This window comes from Mercenaria mercenaria, chromosome 7, assembly GCF_021730395.1.
Source record: "Mercenaria mercenaria strain notata chromosome 7, MADL_Memer_1, whole genome shotgun sequence".
NCBI lineage: Eukaryota > Metazoa > Mollusca > Bivalvia > Venerida > Veneridae > Mercenaria > Mercenaria mercenaria.
In genome coordinates, this window is record NC_069367.1 from 15,306,580 (window position 1) to 15,319,482 (window position 12,903).

At 36.8% G+C, this 12,903-nt stretch overlaps 1 protein-coding gene across 1 annotated transcript; it reads left to right on the forward strand.

The window, feature by feature from the left end:
- The first annotated feature begins 1,761 nt into the window (after window positions 1–1,761).
- On the forward strand, window positions 1,762–3,215 carry LOC123555589 (uncharacterized). The gene is made up of 2 exons (XM_045346187.2): window positions 1,762–1,809; window positions 2,031–3,215. Exon 2 carries the CDS (start codon window positions 2,068–2,070, stop codon window positions 2,773–2,775), a length of 708 nt encoding a protein of 235 aa, XP_045202122.1. The 5' UTR covers window positions 1,762–1,809; window positions 2,031–2,067; the 3' UTR covers window positions 2,776–3,215.
- Window positions 3,216–12,903: the final 9,688 nt, after the last annotated feature.

The following is a 12,903-nucleotide window of genomic DNA, read 5'->3' on the forward strand; positions in this document are numbered from 1 at the left end:
ATTCCCAAGAATGTTTGATACGTTAAGAAATTTTATGTATTGTTTTCTAAAGGGAAAGGGAATTTCAGAGTGCACAATCATCGGGTTTATATCGCTGATAATAGCATGCTCCTCCGCCCTCACAGATCGTACACAATCTAATAAGCTAATTTTCAAGGGTACAATTTCACATATACATGTATGTACAATGAATTTCAATCAGTGTTTAATTCTGTTTTAATCAAGCATTCGTTTACAAATTCAAGTAATTAATGACTATTTTGTTATAATGATGAGGTCAATTAGTAGAAAATTATTGCGACTTCCTTTCTAAAACCACTTCCCCCTATTGTACTTTTAAAATTAGTTTTTTATATGTTTTAAAGTTTGAAATCACTTCCTTGTCATATGTTTATTTGGGTTTCCAGTGAAGTTATAAATAGAATGAGACGCAACATATGAGCGCGCATGTATTTTCAATTTCACAAAATCTATTCTTTTGCATGAGAGCATTAAAGCCAACCAACAAACCCCTCTGAACTGCAACTCATATCTTGTTACGTCACACAGTTAGTGTTTATTACACATGGAAACCAGTATAGGATATGGGATGACATCCTACTAATGTTTCAGATATTTTGTTTGTCCACTTAATCATAATGTCTAAGCTATTCTGATAAAACCTTCTGAATTTAGATTGGTATTAAAACAAAGTTACATATGTAAGAAGGACAAACCCTAATATTTAATGCTTCCCATTCGACCAAAACACAAATCCTTGATTTCTAATCTAGAAATGTGTTTAGATAACAGTTAGTTTATTATCCAAGTTAAAAATAAAACAAAAACATGGAAAAGTAAAATCGGATAAATTTACATGTCTCCCGATTTGCCATATCAATACTTTATGTTTATGGTCCCTCCGACACTGGATCTGTAAACCGAGTGAGCATTATTTCAGATGGTGAGATAACCTTTATAATAGTTTGAAATGTTAAGGCCGATCCTGATCCGTGCCAGAAAAATCAAATTACCCCGTGTACAACTAAAGTAGGGTTTATACATTTATTTGTATCAGAACTGAACCAGTCGTTGATACAGAGGGTCATTAATTTTGATCTTCTAGTTGGTGTTTTTAAGTGAAACCGACACGATTCAAAATTATAACTTTTGGTGGTGGAGTAAGTCCTAGATGCCTGACCGGACATCTTTTTGGCTTGGTCAGGCGCCTTGGATAGACCTCGGGCGCACTCTCACTCTGCATGCCAGCTGGACAGCTTACTTACATGGCGGCCGAAGAAGATTTGAATCCACAAATGGTAAAGTGCAAGTGATTTGAAGTCAGTGACTTTTACCACAAGGCAGCCATGAAGGCGCAACAGATCTGTCTATCCAATAAAATCAGTAACATTTTACAAGTTATTTCAGCGTTATATGATGATCTGTTGACCTTGCTGTTATTTTCTGTTGTCATTTAAACCAGGAACACTGCTGTAAAACATTTCCCCATTTTATCTCTGTCACAATTTGACAATGCGACTCTGTTTCATTAAACTTATGAACAATAATTAAATAATTTTGTATCCAACTGTGTAATAGTATAGATGTACCTATAAAGATTATCAGCCAGCGCGTAATTATCATATATAACTAGGCCAGCGCGATCAATAGTCGTGACTGCAGATTTGTTTATATTTCAAAATATTTCTCCCACGCCACGCGGATACTACAAATACATGTATCGGGTTTATCCAATAGTAAGATCGTATAAATATTCCGAAAAAGAGCGCGAGTTTTATATTTCATTTTTGGGCCATACGACATCTAAATGTAAGTTTCTTTCAAACCACACGTTTTTACAGTAGTATATTCAATATATTTAACTTTGCCTTTCTAAGGTAAACGAGTAAAATAAAGGAAAATATTTATCTAATTTATTTTGAATATTAAGGCTTTTTTACAACTTGATGTATTCCTGTTCATCATCATCAGTGTGTATGTTTTGATACATATGTTTGATTAACTGATTGATATTATCGTTTTTCTTTCAGAATGAGTGAAACAATTGTATAAAAATCCTAGATTGCAATGGCTGATTGCTGTAAGGCTGAGCAGAAAACAGGAAAAGCGGTGATCAGCTGTTTTGTCAAACACAATAGAAGTATTTATGCTATAGTATGCAGGCACGTAACAAACACGGCAAGAGATTCATTCTTTGTAAAAGAAATAAAAACTCCCTTTGCGAGAAAAATGAGAAAGAACATGAAAAATGAACCAGACAATTATACGGATAATGACATAGATCTTATTGAAATAACAACCGATCGATGTAATCCTGTATTCCGAAACTTAAAAGGTGAAATAAAATGTGAACGCATTTTTACGGGTCGTACTGTGGAGCTGTATGGCAAAGCAGTATTTCAGTGCTACAAGACAGATACAGAAGGTACATGTAACTCCAAAGCAGGGACAATTTCGCCGCTTCCGAAAATAAGTGAAATCATACAAGGAAGTTATAGTATGGAAACTCACTTCGTTGTAGGTGAGGACAAATTTGCCGACGCAGGTGACAGTGGAAGAATCGTCGCTTACGAGGCCAATGATGGCTATCTAGAGCTAGTAGGGATAATAGTCCATAAGTGTGATAAACAAACGGTCTGTCTCCTTCTTGGGAACGGAATAGAGTATCTCAAACAACAGTATGGATTAGAACTCACACTGTACAAATCTCAACACCACTCTTGTGATGATGAAGTTAAAGTCGAACCAGGACAAATTATGACGTTCAGAATCTAATTTCTGGCTTGTTATTGACTTATGAATCGAGTCTGAAGAAATAAAAAAACTTTGCACCGTCATACAAATAAGATGCTATTATTCAAATAACCACAAATCCGTTCTAAGGTAATGGCTATATTGGCACATTTGCTATTGAACATGAAAGTTGCAGAGTTTTCCAAGGAACTCTGCAAGCTATAGTATAAAAATCGAAGTATTTTGAAAAAAACCTTAGTATTGTTTGTTTGTTGTTTGTTGTTTCATTATTATATAATCACATTGTGCATTTTTATTTAGCTATGTCAGCAAATTGTGCAATGCCCACACACTCATTTTACAACAGTCATATACAGTCATTGTATTGTGATCTCAGTTTATTGTGATCTCAGATTATTTATTTTGTCTATTTATTATTCTATATCTTCTATTTATAACGTAACTAATAAAATCAAAATTACTTATTGCATTTGTTGTCGTTATGTTGGAGACTGTACTTGTTCGCGTTATCAGTAAAGCGACAGTAACTTGTTCTACTTTCCCCTTCAACCTCCTCCCCCAACCCCTTTCTACCCATTACCCCTTCCTCTCCATCTATCTATATTTTGCATAAAATTAAAATGTACTTGTTGGATTTTTGAAGCAACCCGTCTGTAATATTTTTCCGTTACAGCTTCTTTTTGTTGTAGGCCTACTTTGCAAATGCGTGGCCCTGAGGCTGTGTTTGTGGTGCTCTGTGCTTCCGAGAAATCTACCCTTACCTATTATCTTTTGAGGTGTTTCCTCAAGAAAACCGAATCTGTTAAGCTTTTGCTTTGTAGCGTTATATGCTCCCAGCCTGTCCCCTTGTATATTTAGACTATGATATAAGCGGGTACGTGATAACGGAGGCTGTGCATAATAATACTCTTTTGGTCCTACATAATATCGTAGTTTCACGGAGTTCATAAATTTTTGTAACTTGGCATTGAAATAAACATTTTCATGTACGCTTTTGAATGTTAACGCTGATGTCGTCTAAGTAGGCTCATATTTCAATGCTGATTTAACGGAGAAAAAAGAAAACAAAACATAACAGAATAACCGGTTTCGTTTTCTAAATAAGATAACTTTCCACTAAAGATTCCATTTTATGAGAGTAAAAGAAACCGGTTATTTCGATAACAAGCAAATTACCAGAAGTGCAGTGTTCCGCTGGAGTTCAGAAAATTCCAAAATATCCTGCATTGTTTTACATTCAGTATTAAAAACCATGTTAGCTCAAAAGAGTCAAAACATATTTACTTGTAAATGGAGTTTCTTGTTGGTTTTAAAGCAGGACATTCTTAAATGAAACAAAAAAGCTCAGTCTCTAGGACAGTGTTTACCTAGTAAATAAAAGTGTTATTACTCGATGACTTCAGTTCTGGAGAGCTTTACTAAACGCTTCACTTTTAATTAATAAAACTTTTTTTTTTTGCTTTCAGAATGAGTAGATCTAATGACCTTAAATTTCTATTTTTGCTTGTTCTAGTACACTTCATCAATGTAAATGTATACGCATCCTATTTTGTAACAATAAATATTCGCCGTCATTGCTGGTATAGTACATGTAATATAGCGTCCCTGCAGACTACCGCCAGCAACACTGCATTTACATAAGGGTTGTAATATGCAATGATGGCTTATCATGTCACGCTGATTCTGACATCATGACAAAAATACGTTTCATTTTATAACAAAAAAAAAAACGGCAGTTTGTAACCTATCCCAGAGTAGTTTTATTCTTACAAGGATAAAGTTATTTACAAACTCTGAATAATCTGAAAAGTACAGAAATTTAGTCATGCCATAGCTTTTAATTATTTGACGGATTCGGAAACATACCATGTTGGTTTTTCTGCTGATCTGCTTACTTGTAAACTTCATTTCAGAGTCCAAGCGATATCCTCCGACTTTGTGAACAAAATTGAAAGGTACATAATCTCATGATAATCCTTGCCGCTATCACGCCTTAGAAGAGATGTACATTGCAATATTTGATTTCTAACATGAAAAACGTATGTTTGTACTGCATTTCAAGACTCGTTAATAAATTGAATGATCGGAAACAAAACATGTGAGATTATATAATTTTACTCGCCCCCGGTATAACCATGTGGCATTTAGTCAGTTGTATAGTGTAGTATTAGTTCAGCGTAGTGTTTTAATCGTAGTTGTTTCAGCACAGGTTGTTCATCCTAGTAGCGGTATCTGTGTGTTTCAGTGCTTCAGTTAAATACGGTATGGCTTAGCGATGCCCAACATCGTTGTTCATGTCGTTGAAAGTCGTTCCAGGCAACCGTTTAGTCCATGGTACTCAGATGTCGTATTTCCTCGTCGGGAAATCTAGCTGGAGTAACAAAAAGCTTATGCCTAGTTCACATTTATCCTGCGATGCGTATGCGGAGTCCGTAGACTACACGTATCCTCCTTCCGAGCGCCCTCCATGCGGAGGCAGGAGGCAGCAGTGCGATTTTCGTACGGATTTACGCAGCCTCTACGATTTTGTGTAGCGAAAAATATACAAATTTGAAAAACTTGTAAACCCGTAGCCCGCTGATATGTCGCAGCGGGCACTGCACAATCCCCGCACGGGCATCGTTAGGAGGCCGCGCGCTGATTATGCAGCCAACGCACGATTTTCCGTTAACATGGTGCCCAGAAGAAACTGTACGAAGATTGTAGACTCGTGAGACCTTCGCATGGCCCTCGCACCGATGCCACAAGGTTGCCGGTCGCTGACCGTGCTGTACCCATGAAATCGCACGGATATTATTATTATTATTATTATCCCCCGACGAAAGTCGGAGGGATATAGTTTTGGCGTTGTCCGTCCGTCCGTCCTTCCGTCCGTCTTTCCGTCCGTCCGTCCGGAGCCATATCTAGAAAATGGTTGGGAATATTCAATTAAAACTTCATATACCTATTCACCACTATGAGTTCTTGCGGCCCGTCAAGTTTCAGTCAGATTGCCCAAGTAACACCAGAGGTATAGCCCTTAGAAATTTCTAGTGTTAACTATATAGGGAACTATAAATATGGCAATTTCTGCATCATAACTTTTGATATATTTGACCTTGAACTATGAAACTTTAACAGAATTTAGAGGACTATAATGTGGTTGTGCACACACAATTTCATATGGATTTCTTTTGTAACTGCAGAGTTATTGCCCTTTAATTGTCTAAAAATCCACATATTTGTACATAACAAACTTGCATTTTGGCAGAATTTCATTAAATTTCTTTCATTCTTTTCTGTGAACATTTATTATAAACATGTGAAGTTGCGCACCCACACCTGGTCGCCCTCTTGCCTTGGTCACCTGGGGTGACCCCAGGGTCAAAATTGACCCCGCCCCAAAGGTCACTTTATTTTACATAGGAAAATCTTTAAAAATCTTCTTCTCAAAAACTAGAAGCCCTAGAGCTTAGATATTTGACTTGTAGCATTGCCTAGTGGACCTCTACTAAAGTTATTCAAATCATGACCCCGCCCCATGGGTCACTTGATTTTACATAGGAAAATCTTCAAAAATTTTCTAAAAATAAACCAGAAGGTCTAGAGCGTAGATATTTCACATGTAGCATTACCTAGTAGACCTCTACAATATTTATTCAAATCATGACCCCAGGGTCAAAATTGACCCTGTTCCAGGGGTCACTTGATTTTACATAGGAAAATCTTTAAAAATTTTCTAAAAATAAACCAGAAGGCCTAGAGCTTAGATATTTCACATGTAGCATTGCCTAGTGAACCTCTACAAAATTTGTTCAAATCATGACCCCCAGGGTCAAAATTGACCCCGCTTCAGGGGTCACTTGATTTAACATAGGAAAATCTTCAAATAATGATTGAACAATTTGTAGAAGTCTATTACCCGCCCATGGGGTATTACTTCATGTACATAGAAATCTTCAAATTTTCTAAAAATAAACAGAAGGCTAGAGTTAGATATTCACATGAGCATTGCTGTGGACTCTACAAATTTGTCAATCATGACCCTGGGATCAAATTGACCCCGCCCCAGGGGTTTCACTTATTTACTTAGAAAATCATTAAAAATTTCTTAAAAATAAACCAGAAGGCCTAGAGCTTAGATATTTCATATGTAGCATTGCCTAGTGGACCTCTACAAAATTTGTTCAAATCATGACCCCTGGGTCAAAATTGACCCGCTCCAGGGGTCATTTGATTTTACATAGAAAAATCTTCAAAAAATTTCTAAAAATAAACTAGAAGGCCTAGATCTTAGATATTTGACATGTAGCATTGCCTAGTAGACTTCTACAAAATTTGTTCAAATCGTGACCCCCGGGGTCATACCCCGCCCCATGGGGTTACTTGATTGTACATAGAAAAATCTTCAAAATTTTCTAAAAATAAACCAGAAGGGCTAGAGCTTAGATATTTGATATATAACATTTCCTAGTAGACTTCTACAAACTTTGTTCAAATCATGACCCCGGGGTAAAATTGGCCCCGCCCCAGGGGTTACTTGATTGTACATAGAAAAATCTTCAAAATTTTCTAAAAATAAACCAGAAGGGCTAGAGCTTAGATATTTGATATGTAGCATTGCCTAGTGGACCTCTACAAAATTGGTCCAAATCTTGATCCCCTAGGGTCAAATTGACCCAGCCCTAGGGGTTACTTGATTGTACATAGGGAAATCTTCATAAATTTGCTAAAAATAAACCAGAAGGCCTAGATCTTAGATATTTGATATGTAACATTTCCTAGTAGACTTCTACAAACTTTGTCCAAATCATGACCTCCGGGGTAAAATTGGCCCCGCCCCAGGGGTTACTTGATTGTACATCGGAAAATGTTCCAAAAAATTTCTAAAAATCATCAGTTTGACATTAGAAACATGTAGCTCATATTACTCTGGTGAGCGATCCAGGGTCACCATGACCCTCTTATTTTTCATTTTTAATTTTCCATGAATATTTATAATCAACATGTGAAATTCTGTTTCCTCTCCAGTTCCCCCGCACCCCCACACCCTTAAAAAATAAATATATATACATATATATATTTCCATTTCTTTTTTCTTTTTTTAAATGTTCAAACCTTCAACATGTTAAGTTGTGACTGCACAAGCCTTGCCCTCAGTCATGTTCAAGATATCTTACCAGTGTTCTCATAAGGACATCTGTTTTTTTAAGTTCAAATGTACATGTTAAACAACAACACCTGGTGCCAAACCACTCAAAGACAATATTTCGTTCCAGTTAAACTTCAAGCTCATATTTCAATTAACTGCATTTAATTTTAAAAGCTAAGCTTATTTCAGTAAGCATATCCCATTCAAAATAAATTCTTTAGTCAGGATCAAAGTATCATACATTTATTATGTACTCTTTAATTAAACATTTGTTTTCTGTTAAATTGATTTTGACTAATGAAATTATTTGCTTCTTATTAACATCCTTAACTTTTTGCCGGATATATTTTTTTGCCATTCCTCACCACAAACCCTTTCGGCGGGGAATACCAATTCATCGAATTTGCTTGTTATTATTATTATTATACCAGATTTATATAGCGCCCTTTTCATGATCAATTTCACGTTCAAAGGCGCTTTACATAGTTCAAATGCAGCCGCACAGGGCGCATAATTCATCCTTAGTACAGACACAGAGCGATCTGACCAGAGGGACAGAGTGAGACAAAGCCCCCACGACAGAGAGATCAGAAATCAGATACAGGCTTGTCCGGCTAACTTAGCCTAGCTCGTTTCGAATAGACAGCCTGGTTCTTTAACGTGCCCAGTGTATAGCACTGATACACGCAAGGATTGTCTGGGTTCCTGACCAGTACACCTCTAGTTGGGTGGGAAACACTGAAAAGCGTTTCTGAAAATTCCCGAGTAGCTGCCGGGGATCGAACCCCGACCTCAGGATTGGAAGGCCAGTGTGCAAACCACTGAGCTATCCGTCCACAACTATATTGAGCAATCATCGCGCGACAACCTTACAGCGGACACACCATTGTCGTGCGACTGCCTTGATTTGTGCAAAACACTTTTCAGACGGTCGTACGATTTCCTTGAGAAGCTTGTGGAGACTTCACGGCAACTGCACTGAAATTGCACGATTTCCATATAATCTTCGAGCAGCGTCCGTACGGATTTCTCCCGGCCTTCCCACGAGAGCCTGTACAAAGTATGGCACGATGCTCGTACAAAATGTGAACACATATGCTGTAACCCGTAACAACCACCTTCGATGCCCCCAAAACCACAAGGAAAATCGTAGACTAATTTATCGCACGCCGACCGGGTCAATGTGAATTAGGCAAAATTCATGAATTTGCACAGTCGTTCCAGGGATGTAATTCCGGTGTTCTCACGAGAGTGTCATCTACGAACCAATAACCAGGCTCCGCGGAAAAGTTCAAACATCATATACGCCGGCGTATATGGTTTTTATCATGTAGTGCGGGCAGACGTTGACATAGTTAAGGCGCCGACGCAGTTATCTGTATCAGTGAGATGGCCTCGGCGTTCACTACCAGGGGAAAGCAAAATGAAATTAGTATACTTATATCTTATACCATTCGTGTCCTCTTAGGTTATAAGACTGAAGTCTCCATATATATTTTTCTCCACCTTAATCTAATCTTGCACCTTATTTCGATATCATTTAAATATATCAGGTGACGGAATGATACCTTTACACTGGTGGCAAATAAAACCTATTAAAAATACAGAACAAGTTAAAAAAATGCTACCATAAGCATGTACGGTATGAAAGCATACAAAGTACTTTGAATTTTGGTGTTGTTAATCGTTCTGTTAGAAAAGGAAGAAAATGACACGAGATACAAAAACACCAGGCAGTCAGATACGAAAAGTTATTCTGCAGATGATTTACAATGTCGCTCTACAAATATTAGTTGCTATAGTTACACCATCTGTTGATAAAATCAGTTATGGGAATGTAACTACATGGTAAACATGTAAACACAAATGACAAAACTTTACCGGTAATCCCAATAGATATATACGGTTTTACCCATATCATACGAACAAAACCAGGAAGCATAGTTTAATCTTACTTTCGTTTTACTGATATTAATACGTTATTGTACATGTATATGTTTCGACCTTGATAAATGTTTTTGAAATAGCCTAACTTCGTGATCAGCATGACTATTAGCAAGAGTTCCAAATTTGTATTTCAAAATTCGATTCTTATAAGAAACAAAACATGTTAAAACAGATGATTATTTAGATCGATTTTACACAACAATGAAATATCTAGGTCGCTCAATGTGTGATAAAGTCACCCACGCGGATTTTCTAAAGCGATCATATTTAAGGAATCGGGTTTATCCTGACTCAACGAATATATATATAAAATGTCCGCTAAGCGAGCCGCACTAAGATACTAAAAAGTATGATTGCACTTCTCCACTTTTTTAAATAGATGATCTATCGTGCACTAAAATTTATTATTTTGTGAGTTTAAACATTGATGAATATTAGGTATATCCATCATCGTTAAATCAATGTATATTTTCTTTCTGATCATACGGAATGTTTGTGATTCAATTAATGAATGAAACTATTTATATTTCAGATTTTATTCGGTACTTATTGCAATGGCCTGTTGTAATGCAGAGATCGGAACGGAGCCGAACAGAGGAAGAGCGGTAGTCAGCTGTTTCGTCAAACATGAAGAAAGTGTTTACGCTGTCGTATGTAGGCACGTAACACGCGCCGCAGAAGGTTCTTTCTTCGTGGAAGGCATTGAAACTTCTTTCGCAGAAAAACTGAAGAAGAAAACAACAAAGCCTAGGTCAAAGAAATTTAATAATAATGATATCGATATCATTGAAGTTGAAAACGACATTGTTTGTAAGTCTGTTTTTCGAAAAGCCAATGATCAGAAAAATGCCCGTATTTTCAAGGGAAATGTCGAGGACCTTTTTGGCAAAACTGTCTTTCAGTGTTACAAAACAGAGCCGAATGGTGAATATATGGTAAAATTAGGAAAGGTTTTGTCGCTACCAGACATAAGTTCCGTCCTAAAAGATAGCTATCACATGAGCACTCATTTTGTCGTAGGAGGCAATACTTTTGCCGACGCAGGCGACAGTGGAAGAATCGTCGCATTTGAGGCCGATGACGGCTTTCTTGAGCTATTAGGGATAATTGTCAGTGAGGATGCTAAGACCAAATGTACGGTCTGTTATTTACTTTGTGACGGACTGCAGTATCTCAATCGACAGTACGGCCTAGAGTTGACATTGTATGAATCACAACAACTTACTAGTGATGATGAAATTGGAGTTGAACCGGGACAAACAATGACTTTCAATTTTGATAGATGACATTCTTCCAAAAATTTTAGCCTTTTTTAAGACTGCAGGGAAATTCGCGAAGACTTTTCTGTGTAGTCATACAAGTGCAATTCCAACATTTTAATCAATCGTAAAGTAATTATTATTCTGTTCGCTGTTTAATATTACAGTATAATAGTTATCCAAGGATCTCATTTTACTGGTCATATACTCATTACATTGTGATATCTTTCGACTCTTTACATCATTTGATGATATTTATTATTTTATTTTCATTTACAAAATAAGATAAATTAAAGTTAAAAAAATATACTGTGTCGGTTGTATTATGTTGAAGATATTGTATACCGGACTGTGACTACCAAATGACGTGATTATAAGCGATATCGCTGGTTCATGACATTGACGGGCGTAAAATACAAAAGATCTATCAAGAAGCAAATTGCCACTATAACTGATGCACAAATGATTATTTATTTATTTATTTATTTGGTTTTACGGCGTACCAACACAGTATAGGTTATATGGCGCCAAACAGGACTACAAATTTTGCTTTCACATCTCATTTACACCGAAATAAAAACATGAGTTATGGAATCAAAATTTGTATATCTGCTGGAATCACAGAGTTACTGCAAACCAAGTGTTAAGACCCTATTAGTCTCCTCTTACGATCATGCAAGGGTAAAGCAGTGGTTCCAATTCTTTTCATACACAGATCGTCCCAGAACCACATGAGGCGATGCACAAATGTGACCTAAGGCATTTAATGGCACTTTCATTTGCAATATGTTATTGTATCATGACCAAATATTGCAGAGGTAAAACGGGTTCTTTGCTTCCGTTTCATTATCATCCTCATATCATGAAGACAGTAAAAGTTAAGACATTTCAAACATTAAGACAATAAAAGGTAAGACATTTCAAAACTTCGTATGGCCCTTCCACTGGAAAAACAACACGACACCTTGCCACCATTCCATTATTACGCCTACGCAAAGCGATGAAAAAGTTTAACATACAAGTTGATGACTACGAAAGGCGAAGAAGTCCCTATCAAACACAGTTAAGATTTTTTTTGAATGAACATTTTAAACAGCAGTTGCGCATGAGCCGGACGTCTTGCATCCCATAGAAAGTACCTTGTGTTCAAATCATTGTGACAATAAGGTGGCGATGTCTTGTGGCAATAGTGGCTGAAGGTATGGTGCTTTCTGTACCGCAGGGAGAGCGTTGGCCTACGGATCGCGGGGTCGTGAGTTTGGCGGGGCGAATATTCTCCGTCACGATTTGATAAAAGATATTATGTCTGAAATCATTCGTCCTCCACCTCTGTAATTCATGTGGGGAAGCGGAGAACAAGTGTATACTGGTACAGAATCCAGGAACACTGGTTAGGTTAACTGCCCGCCGTTACATGACTGAAATACTGTTGATAAAACGGCGTTAAACCCAAAACAAACAAACAAAGCTTACTGTAAATGTATTGTAATTCCTTATCCCGATTCTATGACATTTTTGTAAACTTTTAAAAACAAATTTCTAATTTTATTTTTGATAATCTATATATTTTCTATTTTTATGACATTTTTTTTCTGATAAAATTTAGCTATTTTCATGATTAAACTAGTCGTTCATTTTAATTAAATTCTATATGTACATCAAGATGACGATGATTATAAAAGGCGGATTACTTAGGGATATAGATAAATAAATGTTCTTAGAGGACTTTGACATTCGGTATGTCTGCTTCCCTCCCTGTAGAATACCACTATTTTCCATCGATTAAGTTTAATATCTAAATTTCACTTGCTA